Raw genomic sequence first — 16021 nt, 5'->3', positions numbered from 1 at the left:
TTATTGAGTGCTTACTGTGTGCAGAGCAATGTACTAAGCGCTTGGGAAGGCCACATTGGCAACATATATCATCATCATCATCATCATCATCATCAATCGTATTTATTGAGCGCTTACTGTGTGCAGAGCACTGTACTCAGCGCTTGGGAAGTACAAATTGGCAACATATAGAGACAGTCCCTACCCAAAAGTGGGCTCACAGTCTAAAAGGGGGAGACAAAACCAAACATACTAACAAAATAAAATAAATAGCATAGATATGTACAAGTAAAATAAATAAATAAATAAATAGAGTAATACATATGTACAAACATATATACATATATACAGGTGCTGTGGGGAAGGGAAGGAGGTAAGATGGGGGGGATGGAGAGGGGGATGAGGGGGAGAGGGTAGAGATGGTCCCTACCCAACAGCAGGCTCGCACTCTAGAAGGGGGAGACGGACAACAAAACAAGACATATTGACAAAATAACATAAATAGAATAGATATGTACAAGTAAAATAAATAAATTGAGTAATAAATACATACAAACATATATACATGTATACCCCGATGTGGGTAGGAACTGTGTCCAACCCGATTTGCTTGTTTTCCTCTTCAGTGCTTAGTACAGTGCCTGGCACAAAATGAGCGCTAAACAAATGCCACCGTTACAAGGACTCAGTGGACGAGAGAAGGAACCAGCTTGGGGTCAGTTATCTTTGATATTTTCACAGAATAGAGAATATAGTAATAATACTAATAATAATGTCATTTGTTAAGTGTTTACTACGTGCAAAGCACTGTTCTAAGCGCTGGGGAGGATACAAGGTGATCAGGTTGTCCCATGTGGGGCTCACAGTTTTAATCCCCATTTTACAGATGGGGTAACTGAGGCACAGAGAAGTGAAGTGACTTGCCCAAAGTCACACAGCTGACAAGTGGCGGAGCCAGGATTAGAACCCATGACTTCTGACTCCCAAGCCCGGAATCTTTCCACCGAGCCATGCAGCTTAAGACCGATCCAGTTCGCAGGCAATTTTGAATTGGGTGGAATTGCTAAACAAGAGAAAATCGAGTAATAATGATCATTGTGGTATTTCTTAGGCGCTTACGATGTGTCAGGCACTGAATTAAGCACTGGGGTAGATACAAGTAATTGGACTGGAAGCAGTCCCTGTCCTACGTGGGGCTCACAATCTTAATAATAATAATAATAATAATGGCATTTATTAAGCATTTACTATGTGTAACAAACTGTTCTAAGTGCTGGGAAGGTTACAAGGTGATCAGATTGTCCCAGGGGGGCTCACAGTCTCAATCCCCATTTTACAGATGAGGGAACTGAGGCACAGAGAAGTTAAGTAACTTGCCCAAAGTCACACAGCTGACAATTGGCAGAGCCGGGATTCAGACCTATAACCTCTGACTCCAAAGCCCGGGCTCTTTCCACTGAGCCACGCTGCTCCTCTATCCGCACTTTACTGATGAGATAACTCAGGCACAAAGAAGTAATCAATGGATGGTATTTATTGAGCGCTTCCTATGTGCAGAGCACTGTTCCAAGCGCTTGGGAGAGTACGATACAAGAAAAATCAGCAGATAATAATAATAACGATGGCATTTGTTAAGCGCTTACTATGTGCAAAGCACTGTTCTTAGCGCTGGAGGGGATACAAGGTGATCAGGTTGTCCCACGGAGGGCTCACAGTCTTCATCCCCATTTTACAGATGAGGTAACTGAGGCTCCGAGAAGTGACTTGCCCAAGGTCACACAGCAGACAAGTGGTGGAGCTGGGATTCGAACCCATGACCTCTGACTCCAAAGCCCGGGCTCTTTCCACTAGGCCATGCTGTCCCCTACCCATAATGAGCTTAGAGTTTAGAGGGCGACGAACAAATCGATTTATCAATGGCATTAACTGAATGCTTATTGTGTGATGAGCACTGTACTAAGCACCTGGAAGAGCGCAATACAATAGGGTTAGTAGATACAATCGCCACCCACAAGCCTTCAGCCCTACTGAGAGCTCACCTCCTCCAGGAGGCCTTCCCAGACTGAGCCCCTTCCTTCCTCTCCCCCTCATCCCCCTCTCCATCCCCCCATCTTACCTCCTTCCCTTCCCCACAGCACCTGTATATATGGATATATGTTTGTACATATTTGTTACTCTATTTATTTATCTTACTTGTACATATCTATTCTATTTATTTTATTTTGTTAGTATGTTTGGTTTTGTTCTCTGTCTCCCCCTTCTAGACTGTGAGCCCTCTGTTGGGTAGGGACTGTATCTATATGTTGCCAACTTGGACTTCCCAAGCGCTTAGTAATAATAATAATGGCATTTGTTAAGTGCTTACTACGTGCCAAGCACTGTTCTAAGCACTGGAGGGGATACAAGCTGATCAGGTGGTCCCACGTGGGGGCTCACGGTCTTAATCCCCATTTTACAGATGTGGTAACTGAGGCTCAGAGAAGTTAAGTGACTTGCCCAAGGTCACACAGCAGACATGTGGCAGAGCCGGGATACGAACCCATGACCTCTGATTCCAAAGCCCGTGCTCTTTCCACTGAGCCACGCTGCTTCTCTAGTACAGTGCTCTGCTCACAGGAAGCGCTCAATAAATACGATTGATTGATTGATTGATTGATTCAGGACATCTCTGTTTGGCCGGCACACGTTCAAAAGAGAAATCTTCTTCCCACCCAAACCCTGTCCTCCCCTGACCTTCCCATCACTGTGACAACACTGCTGTTATCCCGCGGCTCACGAGCATGCGACCTTGGCATTATCCCCGAATCATCTCTCGCCTTCAACCCCCAGAGTCCCTCTGTCACCACGTCAATCGGTCAGCGGTATGTAATGAAGCAAAATTCCCTTCTTCTGCATGGAGTGGGAGACTTTTTTGTGAAATTAACGGCGGGCTGGACCCTTCCTCACGAATGCTTGATCCCCGGAGGAGCCGCGGGGCCCAGAGGAAAGACCACTGAACTGGGATCACCCCTCTCCATCCCCCCCATCTTACCTCCTTCCCTTCCCCACAGCACCTGTATACATGTTTGTACATATTAATTACTCTATTTATTCATTTATTTATTTATTTTACTTGTACATATCTATTCTATTTATTTCATTTTGTTAGTATGTTTGGTTTTGTTCTCTGTCTCCCCCTTTTAGACTGTGAGCCCACTGTTGGGTAGGGACTGGCTCTATATGTCACCAATTTGTACTTCCCAAGTGCTTAGTACAGTGCTCTGCACATAGTAAGCGCTCAATAAATACGATTGATGATGATGATGATGATGATCACAAGACCGGGATTTTGATCCCAGCTCTGTCCGTTGCCTGGTGTGTGAACCTGGCAAGTCACTTCTGTTCTCTGTGCCTCAGTTCCCCACACAGTAACACAGTAACACGTTGTTGGGTAGGGACCGTCTCTTTATGTTGCCGATTTGTACTTCCCAAGCGCTTAGTACAGTGCTCGGCACACAGTAAGCGCTCAATAAATATGACTGATTGATTGATTGATTCCCCAGTCTATAAAAAGGGGATTCAGTGTCTGTTCTCCATCATATTTAGACTGTGAGCTCTATGCAGGATAGGACTGTGTTCAATGTAATAACTTGTATCCACCCCAGTGCTTAAAACGGTACTTGAAAGTGTTTAAAACTATAATAACAATAATGATAATGATATTTGTAGGGCTTACCATCAATCAATCAATCAATCAATCAATCGTATTTATTGAGCGCTTACTATCAATCATATCATATTTATCAAATATTATCAAATTATTATCAAATTATCAAAATATTATCAAATCAATCATATTTATTGAGCACTTAGTGTGTGCAGAGCACTGTACTAAGCGCTTGGGAAGTACAAGTTGGCAACATATACAGACAGTCCCTACCCAACAGTGGGCTCACAGTCTAGAAGATTTTATTAAGTGCTTACTATGTGCAAAGCACTGTTCTAAGCGCTGGGGAGGTTACAAGGTGATCAGGTTGTCCCACGGGAGGCTCACAGTCTTAATCCCTATTTTCTAGATGAGGTAACTGAGGCCCAGAGAAGTTAAGTGACTCGCCCAAGGTCACACGGCTGACATTTGGAGGAGCCGGGATTTGAACCCATGAACTTTGACTCCAAATCATCAATCGTATTTCATCAATCGTATTTATTGAGCGCTTACTATGTGCAGAGCACTGTACTAAGCGCTTGGGAAGTACAAATTGGCAACATCTAGAGACAGTCCGTACCCAACAGCGGGCTCACAGTCTAAAAGGGGGAGACAGAGAACAAAACCAAACATAGAAACAAAATAAAATAAATAGAATAGATAGGTACAAATAAAATAAACAGAGTAATAAATATGTACAAACATATAGGGGGAGAGGAAGGAAGGGGCTCAGTCTATGCAAAGAGACAGGAATCCGGCCCCTTTCCCCAACTTTCCCGAGCCCGACTAACTCCAAAGCCCGTGCTCCTTCCACTGAGCCACGCTGATTCTCAGCATGTGCAGAGCACTGTACTAAGCGCTTGGGAGAGTACAATAGAGAGTTGGTCCACACGTTTCCTGCCCTGAGGGAGCTTACAGTAGAGAGGAGGTATTTCCAGGCTAGTAATCCTGACAGCTCTACGCTCACAACATCCCTACTACAATCCACCCTTTCCTCCTCATCCAAACCGCTATCACAATGATCAAAGCTCTTATTCACTCACTCAATCCTATTTATTGAGCGCTTTCTGTGTGCAGAGCACTGTACTAAGCGCTTGGGAAGCATAAATCGGCAACATAAAGAGACGGTCGCTACCCAACAACGGGTTCAAAGGACTTATAGAGAAGCAGTGTGGCTCAGTGGAAAGAGCCCGGGCTTGGGAGTCAGAGGACGTGGGTTCTAATCCCGGCTCTGCCACTTGTCTGCTGTGTGACCTTGGGTAAGCCACTAAACTTCTCTATCAATCAATCAATCAATCGTATTTATTGAGCGCTTACTATGTGCAGAGCACTGTACTAAGCGCTTGGGAAATACAAATTGGCATCACATAGAGACAGTCCCTACCCAACAGTGGGCTCACAGTCTAAAAGACTGTGCCTTCTCTATGCCTCAGTTACCTCATCTGTAAAATGGGGATGAAGACTGTGAGCCCCACTTGGGACAACCTGATTACCTTGAATCTATCCAGTGCTTAGAACAGTACTTGTCACGTAGTAAGTGCATAACAAATACCATCATTACTAATATTATTATTATTATTATTATTATTATTATTATTATTATTATTATATCCTACTTTTCATTCAATAGCATTTATTGAGTGCTTACTGTGCGCAAAGCACTGTCCTAAGCAATTGGGAGAGTACAATGTAATAACAAACAGACACATTCACGCTCACAACAAGCTCATGGTCTAGAAGGGAAGACAGACATTACTACACATAAATTAATGAACAGATGAATAAATGAACAAATTAATAATTACAGATAGATACAGATCTATACGTATGTGCTGTGGGGATGGGAGGGAGAATGAATGAAGGAGCAAGTCAGAGTGACAGAGAAGGGTGTGGGAGAAGAAGAGAGGAGGGCTTAGTCATGGAAGGCTTCTAGGAAGAGAAGGGCCTTCAATAAGATTTTTTAGTGGGGGACAGAAATACTGTACTAGCCTCCTTGCTAACCTCTCTACCTCCTTTCTCTCCCATCTCCAGTCCAGATTTCCCTCTGCTTTCCGGATCATTTTTCTAAAAAACGGTTCAGTCCCCACTCCTCAGGAACCACTGATGGTTGCCTGCGAGAGAATCCACTTTGAAACGGTATAAAAACGTCCCCCGACAGAGGAGGGGGATGAAAAGACTAGCCAGTCCATTGCTCATATTGACTGAGTGTTTATTGCGTGTACTAAGCGCTTGGGAGAGTACAATATAATAATAATAATAATAATAATAATAATAATAATAATAATAATAATAATGGCATTTGTTAAGTGCTTACTACGTGTGAAGTACCGTTCTAAGCGCTGGGGTGGATACAGGGGGATCGGGCTGTCCCATGTGGGGCTCACAGTCTTAATCCTCATTTTACAGATGAGGTAACTGAGGCCCAGAGAAGTGAAGTGACTTGCCCAGAGTCACACAGCTGACAAGCGGCAGAGGCGGGATTAGAACCCATAGCCTCTGATTCCCAAGCCCGGGCTCTTTCCACTGAGCCACGCTGCTGCTCTGTCCTGCCCCAAACAAGCTTATAGTTTAGAGGGAGAGCCAGACATTTTAATAAAAGTGGATAAGTTACAGATATGAACTAAGTACATTCACGCTTGGTCAGTAGGAACCGTTTCTATATGTTGCCAATTTGTACTTTCCAAGCGCTTAGTACAGTGTTCAGCACACAGTAAGCACTCAATAAATACGATTGAATGAATCGTGAGCCCACTGTTGGGTAGGGACCGTCTCTATATGTTGCCAACTTGTACTTGCCAAGCGCTTAGTACAGTGCTCTGCACACAGTAAGCGCTCAATAAATACGATTGATTGATTGATTGAATCGGGTGTGGTGATTCACGAGAGTTAACGGCGACCTGAATAAGTCGATGGGGGAGGGTTATTAAAAAAGACAGCACAGGCCAGAGATGGGACTGCCACCTTTGGAAGATGTTAAGGCTGGGATTAGAAACCATGTCCTCTGACTCTCAAGCCCGTGCTCTTGGCACTAGGCCGGAGTGCTTAGTACAGTGCTCTGCACACAGTAAGCGCTTAATAAACACAACTGATTGACTGATTGATTGAATGCTAGGTCTTGCAAGAACACAACCCCGTTTCCCAGGGGAACTGGGGAGGAATTCACATTTCTTTCTCCAAACCAGCAGGCCAATGACCCTATAATCATATTGATTTCACAGTCAAGGGAGGAATTGCACTTGGCTATTTTGGAATGGGACGAACTCTTGCACTAGGCCACCAATGAAAATTTATCTGGTACATCGCCTTCTGAATAATTAAGACAAATTAAGGACTAGGATTCGTCTGTAACCGCATTTAAAGTTCATTATTTCATTTTGAAGCATCACAACTGCAGGCCCCATCTAGACTGTGAGCCTGTTGTTCGGTAGGGACCGTCTCTATATGTTGCCAATTTGTACTTCCCAGGCGCTTAGTACAGTGCTCTGCACATGGTAAGCGCTCAATAAATATGACTGAATGAATGAATAACACTCTTTGAAGCAATTAAGTATGGGTGAGGGAATCAATTCCAGCCTCCTGTATATGCCCTTCTCTGACCTGAAATGTCCCTTCAAAGCCCTACTGAGAGCTCACCTCCTCCAGGAGGCCTTCCAAGACTGAGCCCCCTCCTTCCTCTTCCCCCCATCCCCCCGCCTTACCTCCTTCCCCTCCCCACAGCACCTGTATATATGTATATATGTTTGTACAGATTTATTACTCAATTTATTTTACTTGTACATATTTACTATTCTATTTATTTTATTTTGTTAATATGTTTTGTTATGTTGTCTGTCTCCCCCTTCTAGACTGTGAGCCCGCTGTTGGGTAGGGACCGTCTCTATATGTTGCCAACTTGTACTTCCCAAGCGCTTAGTACAGTGCTCTGCACACAGTAAGTGTTCAATAAATACGATTGAATGAATGAATGAATGTTGGGTAGGGACCGTCTCTATATGTTGCCAACTTGTACACCCCAAGCATTTAGTACAGTGCTCCGCACACAGTACGCGCTCAATAAATACGATTGAATGAATGGATGAACAAATAATAATAATAATAACAATTGTGGTATTTCTTAAGGGCTTACTATGTGCCAGGCACTGTACTAAGCACCACGATGGATAAAAGCAAATTGGACAGAGTCCCTGTCCCACATGGGACTCACAGTCTCAATCCCCATTTTCCAGATGAGGTAACTGAAGCCCAGAGAACTGAAGTAAAAACAGTAATGAGGGTATTTGTGAAGTGCTTACTATGTGCCAAAATCTTTTCTAAGCACCTGGGTAGATACAAGGTAATCAGGTTGTCCCACATGGGGCTCACAGTCTTAATCTCCATTTTACAGATAAGGTGACTGAGGTACAGAGAAGTGAAGTGACCTGGCCAAAGTCACACAGGTGGCAAGTGGCGGAGCCGGGATTTGAACCCATGACTTCTGACTCCAAACCCCGGGCTCTTTCCAGTGAGCCACGCTGCTTCTTTCCTTTCCCCCTTCTAGACTGTGAGTCCACTGTTGGGTAGGGACCGTCTCTACATGTTGCCAACTTGTACTTCCCAAGCGCTTAGTACAGTGCTCTGCACACAGTAAGCGCTCAATAAATACGATTGATTGATTGATTGATTGATTGATGGATTTCAAACAGCTACAACACTGGTCCAAGCATTTGTCCTACGCCGCCTTGATCCAAGCATCAACCTCCTCACTGACCTTCCTCGCCTCCAGACTGTAAACTATTTGTAGGTGGGAAACGTCTGCACTACCTCTGCCGTACTGTAACAATAATAATAATAATTATGGTATTTGTTCAGCGTCTTACTAGGTGCCAAGCACTATTCTAAACACTGGGGTAGATCATCATCAATCACATTTATTGAGCGCTTACTATGTGCAGAGCACTGTACTAAGCGCTTGGGAAGTACAAATTGGCAACATATAGAGACAGTCCCTACCCAACAGTGGGCTCACAGTCTAAAAGGGGGAGACAGAGAACAAAACCAAACATACTAACAAAATAAAATAAATAGAATAGATATGTACAAGTAAAATAAATACATAAATAGAGTAATAAATATGTGCAAACATATATACAGATCGAAGGTAATTAGGTTGGCCACGGTCCCTGTCCCTAATCCTGGCTCCACCACTTGTCTGCTGTGTGACCTTGAGTAAGTCACTTCACTTACGATTGATCGATACGATCAATACGATTATGCGTTGATACGATTGATTGATTGATTGATTGATACGATTGATTGATTGATTGATTCACCTCCCTGTCCCAGAGCTGAGGGTGGGATCAAGGAGCCAGAGCTGGGGGTTGGAGAGACACACAACCTCCGACTCCAAAGCCTGGGCTCTTCCCAATAAGCCCCGCCGTTCCCGCTGGGTGATTTGCCCAAGGTCACCAAGCGGATGAGGGGCGGACGCGGGATTCGAACCCAGGCTCGGGCTCTAGCCATGTTGTTTCCAGAGATGAGGTCGTGGTTTCCGGAGGGGAGGCGGATTTGCTACAGGAAAAGGAGATTCCCGGAGGCGGAATGTCAGTACCTGAGGGAAACGCTGCCCAGGGAATAGCCGGAGACGTGGTTGGGGTCTCACCGGTTCCACCGTCGAACGTCTCGGCGGCCTGGAAACAGAGCCGAGGTGATTTCTTAAGACGTGAAAAGAGAAACTTTCACATTCTGAGATTCCATCATCATCATCATCATCATCAATCGTATTTATTGAGCGCTTACTGTGTGCAGAGCACTGTACTAAGCGCTTGGGAAGTACAAATTGGCAACATATAGAGACGGTCCCTACCCAACAGCGGGCTTCTGGCCACTTCTGCAAGCTCGCTGTGGGCAGGGAATGTGTCTGTTTATTGCTGTATTGTACTCTCCCGAGCGCTCAGTACAGTGTTCTGCACACAGAAAGCGCTCAATAAATATGACTGACTGAACATAACCATCTGCATTATGCTAGACTCTTTCACCTATTTCTGGAACGCTCCTTCTCAAACTTTTTCATTGCCCGATTGTCCATCCTTTAAAGCTGGGATGGAGTCTAAACTGTTAGCTTGTTTTAGGCAGGGAATGTGTTTATTGTTGTACTGTCCTCTCCCAAGCTCTTAGTACAGGGCTCTGCACACTGTTAGCGTTCAATAAATATTACTGATTGATTGAATAATTGGCTAATTGTGGGCAGGGAATGTACCTTAGAGAATAATAATAAAAATAATAATAATAATGGCATTTATTAAGCGCTTACTATGTGCAAAGCACTGTTCTAAGCGCTGGGGAGCTTACAAGGTGATCAGGTTGTCCCACAGGGGGCTCACAGTCTTAATCCCCATTTTACAGATGAGGTAACTGAGGCACAGAGAAGTGAAGTGACTTGCCCAAAGTCACACAGCTGACAATTGGTGGAGCAGGATTTGAACCCATGACCTCTGACTCCAAAGTCCGTGCTCTTTTCCACTGAGCCACGCTGCTTCTCTGATAAAATGCTCTGCACACATAAGCTTAATGGAAAGACCCCGGGCTTGGGAGTCGGAGGTCATGGGTTCAAATCTCAGCTCCACCAATTGTCAGCTGTGTGACTTTGGACAACTTCTCTGGGCCTCAGTTACCTCATCTGTAAAATGGGGATTAAGACTGTGAGCCCCACGTGGGACAACCTCATCACTTTATATGCTCCTCAGCACTTAGTACAGTGCTTTGCACATAGTAAGCCCTTGTGAGCCCGTTGTTGAGTAGGGACCGTCTCTATATGTTACCAACTTGTACTTCCCAAGCGCTTAGTACAGTGTTCTGCACACATTAAGCACTCAATAAATACGATTGAATGAATGAATGAACAAATGCCTTCATTATTTAATCAATCGATCAATCAATCAATCGCATTTATTGAGCGCTTACTGTGTGCAGAGCACTGTACTAAGCGCTTGGGAAGTACAAATTGGCAACATATAGAGACGGTCCCTACCCAACAGTGGGCTCACAGTCTAAAAGGGGGAGACATAGAACAAAACCAAACATACTAACAAAATAAAATAAATAGAATAGATATGTACAAGTAGAATAAATAAATAAATAGAGTAATAAATATGTACAAACATATATACATATATACAGGTGCTGTGGGGAAGGGAAGGAGGTAAGTTGGGGGGGATTGTTCTACTGTACTCTCCCAAGCGCTTAGTACAGTGCTTTGCATACAGTAAGTGCTCAATAAATACCACCGATTGATCGATTGAAAGAAATGGGGTCTTCAGGTAAGAACGTATGATTTTAGCTTGCAGTGGCTCTAACTTTTTCTTTTTTAATGGTATTGGTAAGGGCTTGCTATGTGCCAGACACCGTTCTAAGCTCCGAGAAGCAGCGTGGCTCCGGGGAAAGAGCCTGGATTTGGGAGTCAGAGGTCATGGGTTCCAATCTCAGCTCTGCCGCTTGTCAGCTGTGTGACTTTGGGCAAGTCACTTGACTTCTCTGGGCCTCATTTACCTCGTCTGTAAAATGGGGATGAAGACTGTGAGTTTCATGTAGGACAACCCGATAATCATGTATCCTCCCCAGCGCTTTGAACAGTGCTTCGCATATAGTAAGCGCTTAATAAATGCTATCATCATCATGATACAAGTGAATCAGGGTGGACCCAGTCCCTGTCCCACTTGGGGCTCACATTTTCAATCCCCATTTTCAAGATGAGGGAACTGAGGCCCAGAGAGGTGAATCGACCCGCCCAAGATCACACAGCGGACACGTGACGGAGCCGGGATTAGAACCCAGGTCCTTCTGACTCGCAAGCCACTGGGCCACGCTGTTTGGGCAGGGGCCCAAGTGAAGTATAGAAACACGGGATGGGCACCTACCCAGAATCTTCCACTCGAATGGGAAGCCAATAATGGCTCCAATGGGGCAGCTTGCCGCAGAAGCTGTTGGACAGAGGGAAATACAGTAGCCACTGTCTTCTGGACTCGGAAAAACGAGTGAGTTTAATGTAACCAAACACGGAGACCGTCCATAATTTCCAAGGGGATGTGGAAAAGAGGAAACCCCATAGCCGGGATTAAACTGTAACGACTAGTTAACATTGCAACATGTCTAATGGTGATAGGGCTGGGTGGATGGAATACAACAACGAAGTGAAGTTGCTACTCCCAGAAAATTGGCCATCCCGTTTGTTTTCCTCTAGACTGTACGCTGTAATTGATTAATTCATTCAATCGCATGTTACTGTTCGCAAAAGCACTGTACTAAATGCTTGGGAGGGTACAATAAGTACAAGACAGGACGAGAAGCAGCGTGGCTCAGTGGAAAGAGCCCGGGCTTGGGAGTCAGAGGTCATGAGGTCCACCACTTGTCAGCTGTGTGACTATGGGCACGTCACTTAACTTCTCTGCGCCTCAGTTACCTCATCTGTAAAATGGGGATTAAGACTGTGAGCCCCTCCTGGGACAACCTGATCACCTTGTATCCTCCCCCGCGCATAGAACAGTGCTTTGCACATAGTAAGCACTTAATCAATCAATCAATCGTATTTATTGAGCGCTTACTATGTGAAGAGCACTGTACTAAGCGCTTGGGAAGTACAGATTGGCATCACAGATGCCTTAACTTACACACAGACTTAATCACAGACTTAACAAATGTCATTATTATTATTAGCATTAGTATAAGTATTACAATACAACAATGAACAGACACATTCCCTGCCCACAACAAGCTCACAGTCTAGAGGGGGAGACAGACATTAATATACATAAATAAATAAATGATATAAATATATAAACAAATATATATACATATATCTGTCATTTATTTGAGTCATTTATTTATTTGTGAATAAATATGTATATATATATATATATGTCATTTATTTGTCATTTATTAATTTATGCATATTAATGTCTGTCTCTCCCACTAGACTGTGAGCTCGTTTTGGATAGGGAATGTGTCTGTTCGTTGTTGTAATAATAATAATAACAATAATGACATTTAATAATATATATATATACATATATCTGTCATTTATTTGAGTCATTTATTTACTTATAAATAAATATATATATTTTATATATTTATATCATTTATTTATGTATATTAATATATATATATATATATATATATATATATATATATATATACACATATATATATATGCTGTGGGGCTGGGAGGGAGGATGAATGAAAGGAGCAAGCCAGGGCGACACAGAAAGGAGTGGGAGACAATGAGAGCCCACTGTTGGGTAGGGACTGTCCCTATATGTTGCCAACTTGTACTTCCCAAGCGCTTAGTACAGTGCTCTGCACACAGTAAGTGCTCAATAAATACGATTGATAGATTGATTGATTGATTGATTGATTGATTGATAGAAAAGGTTTCTTGGAGGAGATGTACCTTCATTAAGACTTTGAAGTGGGGGAAGGCCTGTATCTGTCTGATATGAGGAGGGAGGGCGATGGAATGAATGAAAGTTCCAGGTCAGAAGCAGGGTATGGGCAAAAAGTCGGCGTGATACAGACGCTTGTGGGCAGGGAACATGTCTACCAACTCTCTTATAATGTATCAATCAATCCTATTTATTGAGTGCTTACCCTGTGCAGAACACACTTCGGAGAGCACAATATAACTGTGGGTAGACACATTCCCTTCCCACAACAAGCTACTCTCCCAAGTGCTTAGTACAGTGCTCTGCACACAAGAATAATAATAATAATTTTGGTATTTATTAAGCGCTTACTCTGTGCAAAGCACTGTTCTAAGTGCTGGGGAGGTTACAAGGTGATCAGGTTGCCCTACGGGGGCTCAAACTCTTCATCCCCATTTTCCAGATGACATAACTGAGGCCCAAAGAAGTTAAGTGATTTGCCCAAAGTCACACAGCTGACAATTGGCAGAGCAGGGATTTGAACCCATGACCTCTGACTCCAAAGCCCGGGCTCTTTCCACTGAGCCACGCTGCTTCTCCATAAGCTCCACCATTTCAGTTCTCCCGGCTCCACCACTTGTCTGCTGTGTGACTTTGGGCAAGTCACTTCACTTCTCTGTGCCTCAGTTCCCTCATTAACTTCTCTGAGCCTCAGTTCCCTCATCTGTAAAATGGGGATTAAGACGGTGGGCCCCATGTGGGACAACCTGATCACCTTGTATCCCCCCCCAGGGCTTAGAACAGTGCTTTGCACATAGTAAGCGCTTAACAAATGCCATCATTATTATTATTATTATTAAAAAAATGGGGATGAAGACTGTGAGCCCCACGTGGGACGACCTGATCATCTTGTATCCTCCCCAGCGCTTAGAACAGTGCTTTGCACATAGTAAGTGCTTAACAAATGCCATCATTATTATTATTATTATTATTTAAAAATGGGGATGAAGACTGTGAGCCCCACGTGGGACAACCTGATTACCTTGTATCCCCCCCAGCACTTAGAACAGTGCTTCGCACATAGTAAGCACTTAACAAATACCAACATTATTATTATTATTACTATAAAAGGAGGAAATTAGCAGTGACAATAATGCTGGGTAGCATTTTCTGTCACAGCACTTAGTCAAAGCTTTGTGTCAACTGATCAGCTCGGTGAATACCTCACCAAAACCCCCCAAAAATTGCTATAAATCATTCACCGGGATCTCACCATGCCAATATGGGGCTGCACCTTCAATTCAACTCGCCAAATCCCAATTATTTCAGGATAAAGATACAGTCCAAGACAATGATCTCCCGACAATTTTTTGAACACTTACTTTTATAGAGGATCCAACAGCAGCACTTAATTATCTCATCTCAAATCCTTCCCACAGTCAAGACAAAACGCTCAAGGGTAATAAATCAGATTGGGTATTTTAGCAAGAGTGAAAATACTCGTTCATTCAATCGTATTCATTGAGTGCTTACTGTGTGCAGAGCACTGTACTAAGCGCTTGGGAGAGTACAATATAACAATAAACGGACATGTTCCCTGCCCAGAATGAGCTTACGGTCTAGATGGGGAGACAGACATCAATACAAATAAGTGAATTACAGTTATGGACTTAAGTGCTCAAGGGCTGGGAGGGGTGAAGAATAGTTTTGGGGGTATTTTTACCCTACAGCACTTATGTACATAGCCCTATTTTATTTATTCACATTAATGCCTGTCTCCCCCCGTATGCTGGGAGCTTACTGTGGGCAGGGAACGTGTCTACCAACTCCATTGTATCGTCTTCTCCTACACAGTTAGTACAGTGCTCTGCACACAGTAAGCACTCAATGCGATTGATTGATTTTCATAATTTTAACTTCTGTAGTCCAAAGCGGAACCTAAAGTTAAGGAAATGTCATGGGCTACTCCGAAGCAATTTGACAACTCAAGTCACATATTTTTCAAATACCCAAATCATTCTACAATCGACCTTTTTGTTTAAAAAAAATCAGGGGAGCGGTACTACATACCTCAAATCCACCAAATTCATCATCATCCATTTTCAAGTCGAATCTAAAAAACAATGAAACATGGAAATTAGCTGTTGTAAAAAAAACCAAAACCTTAATGTGAGGAATTGATCACTCCATCAGTGGTATTTCCTGAGCACTTAATGTGCTCAGAGCACTCTACTAAGTGTTTGGGAGAGGAATAATGACAACTGTGGTATTTGTTAAGCGCTTACTGTGTGTCAGGCACTGTACTAAGCGTTGGAGTAGATAATTCATCCATTCATTCATTCAATCAATGGTATTTATTGAGCGTTTACTGTGTGCAGAGCACTGTACTAAGTGCTTGGAAAGTACAATTTGGCAATGGATAGAGACAGTCCCTACCTATCAATGGGTTCACAGTCTCGGGTTGGACAGAGTCCCTGCCCCACACAAGGCTCCCCCATCTTCACCCCCATTTTCCAGATGAGGGAACTGAGGCCCAGAGAAGTGAAAGTGACTTGCCCAAGGTCACACGGCAGATAAGTGGCAGAGCCGGGATTAGAACCCAGGTCCTTCGGACTCGCAGGTCCGACTTCTATCTGCTAGGCCACACTGCTTCTCAGGGAACGGTCCAGGAGATTTGACAGACATGTTTCCTGCCCACAGGGAGCTTATAGGAAGTGAACTTAGATGATATGTATATATCTTGATGTACGTCTTGCAGCCGTGTCGAGTGTGATGAAGCATTTCTCCCTTCTCCCATGACCTATGTCAGGTTTGAACACAAAGAGAGGCAGATAATTGGCTTTGATCTTCTGGCCGACTAAGACATTGCTATACTTCTGCAACCACATAGTTTTGAAGTTTCAAGTTGAGAAGCCAAGAGTGGAAAAAAATATTCTTTTTCATTTCAGTTTGCTCTTTTCCCAAA

General features: G+C 43.6%; 1 protein-coding gene across 3 annotated transcripts in view; it reads right to left on the bottom strand.

The window, feature by feature from the left end:
• Positions 1-15161, bottom strand: part of CCDC91 (coiled-coil domain containing 91) — a 510937-nt gene extending 495776 nt beyond the window's left edge. For all 3 annotated transcript variants that reach the window (XM_038742360.1, XM_038742369.1, XM_038742367.1), the window contains exons 1-2: positions 15127-15161; positions 9252-9330 (exon numbers count right to left, since the gene is read on the bottom strand). In XM_038742360.1, the coding sequence (XP_038598288.1) occupies positions 9252-9330; positions 15127-15156 (109 nt within the window). In that variant the 5' untranslated portion in view covers positions 15157-15161. The remainder of the gene's footprint in view (positions 1-9251; positions 9331-15126) is intronic.
• Positions 15162-16021: the final 860 nt, after the last annotated feature.

This window comes from Tachyglossus aculeatus, chromosome 2 (assembly GCF_015852505.1).
Source record: "Tachyglossus aculeatus isolate mTacAcu1 chromosome 2, mTacAcu1.pri, whole genome shotgun sequence".
Classification (NCBI taxonomy): Eukaryota; Metazoa; Chordata; class Mammalia; order Monotremata; family Tachyglossidae; genus Tachyglossus; species Tachyglossus aculeatus.
This window is presented reverse-complemented; position numbering and strand designations above follow the sequence as displayed.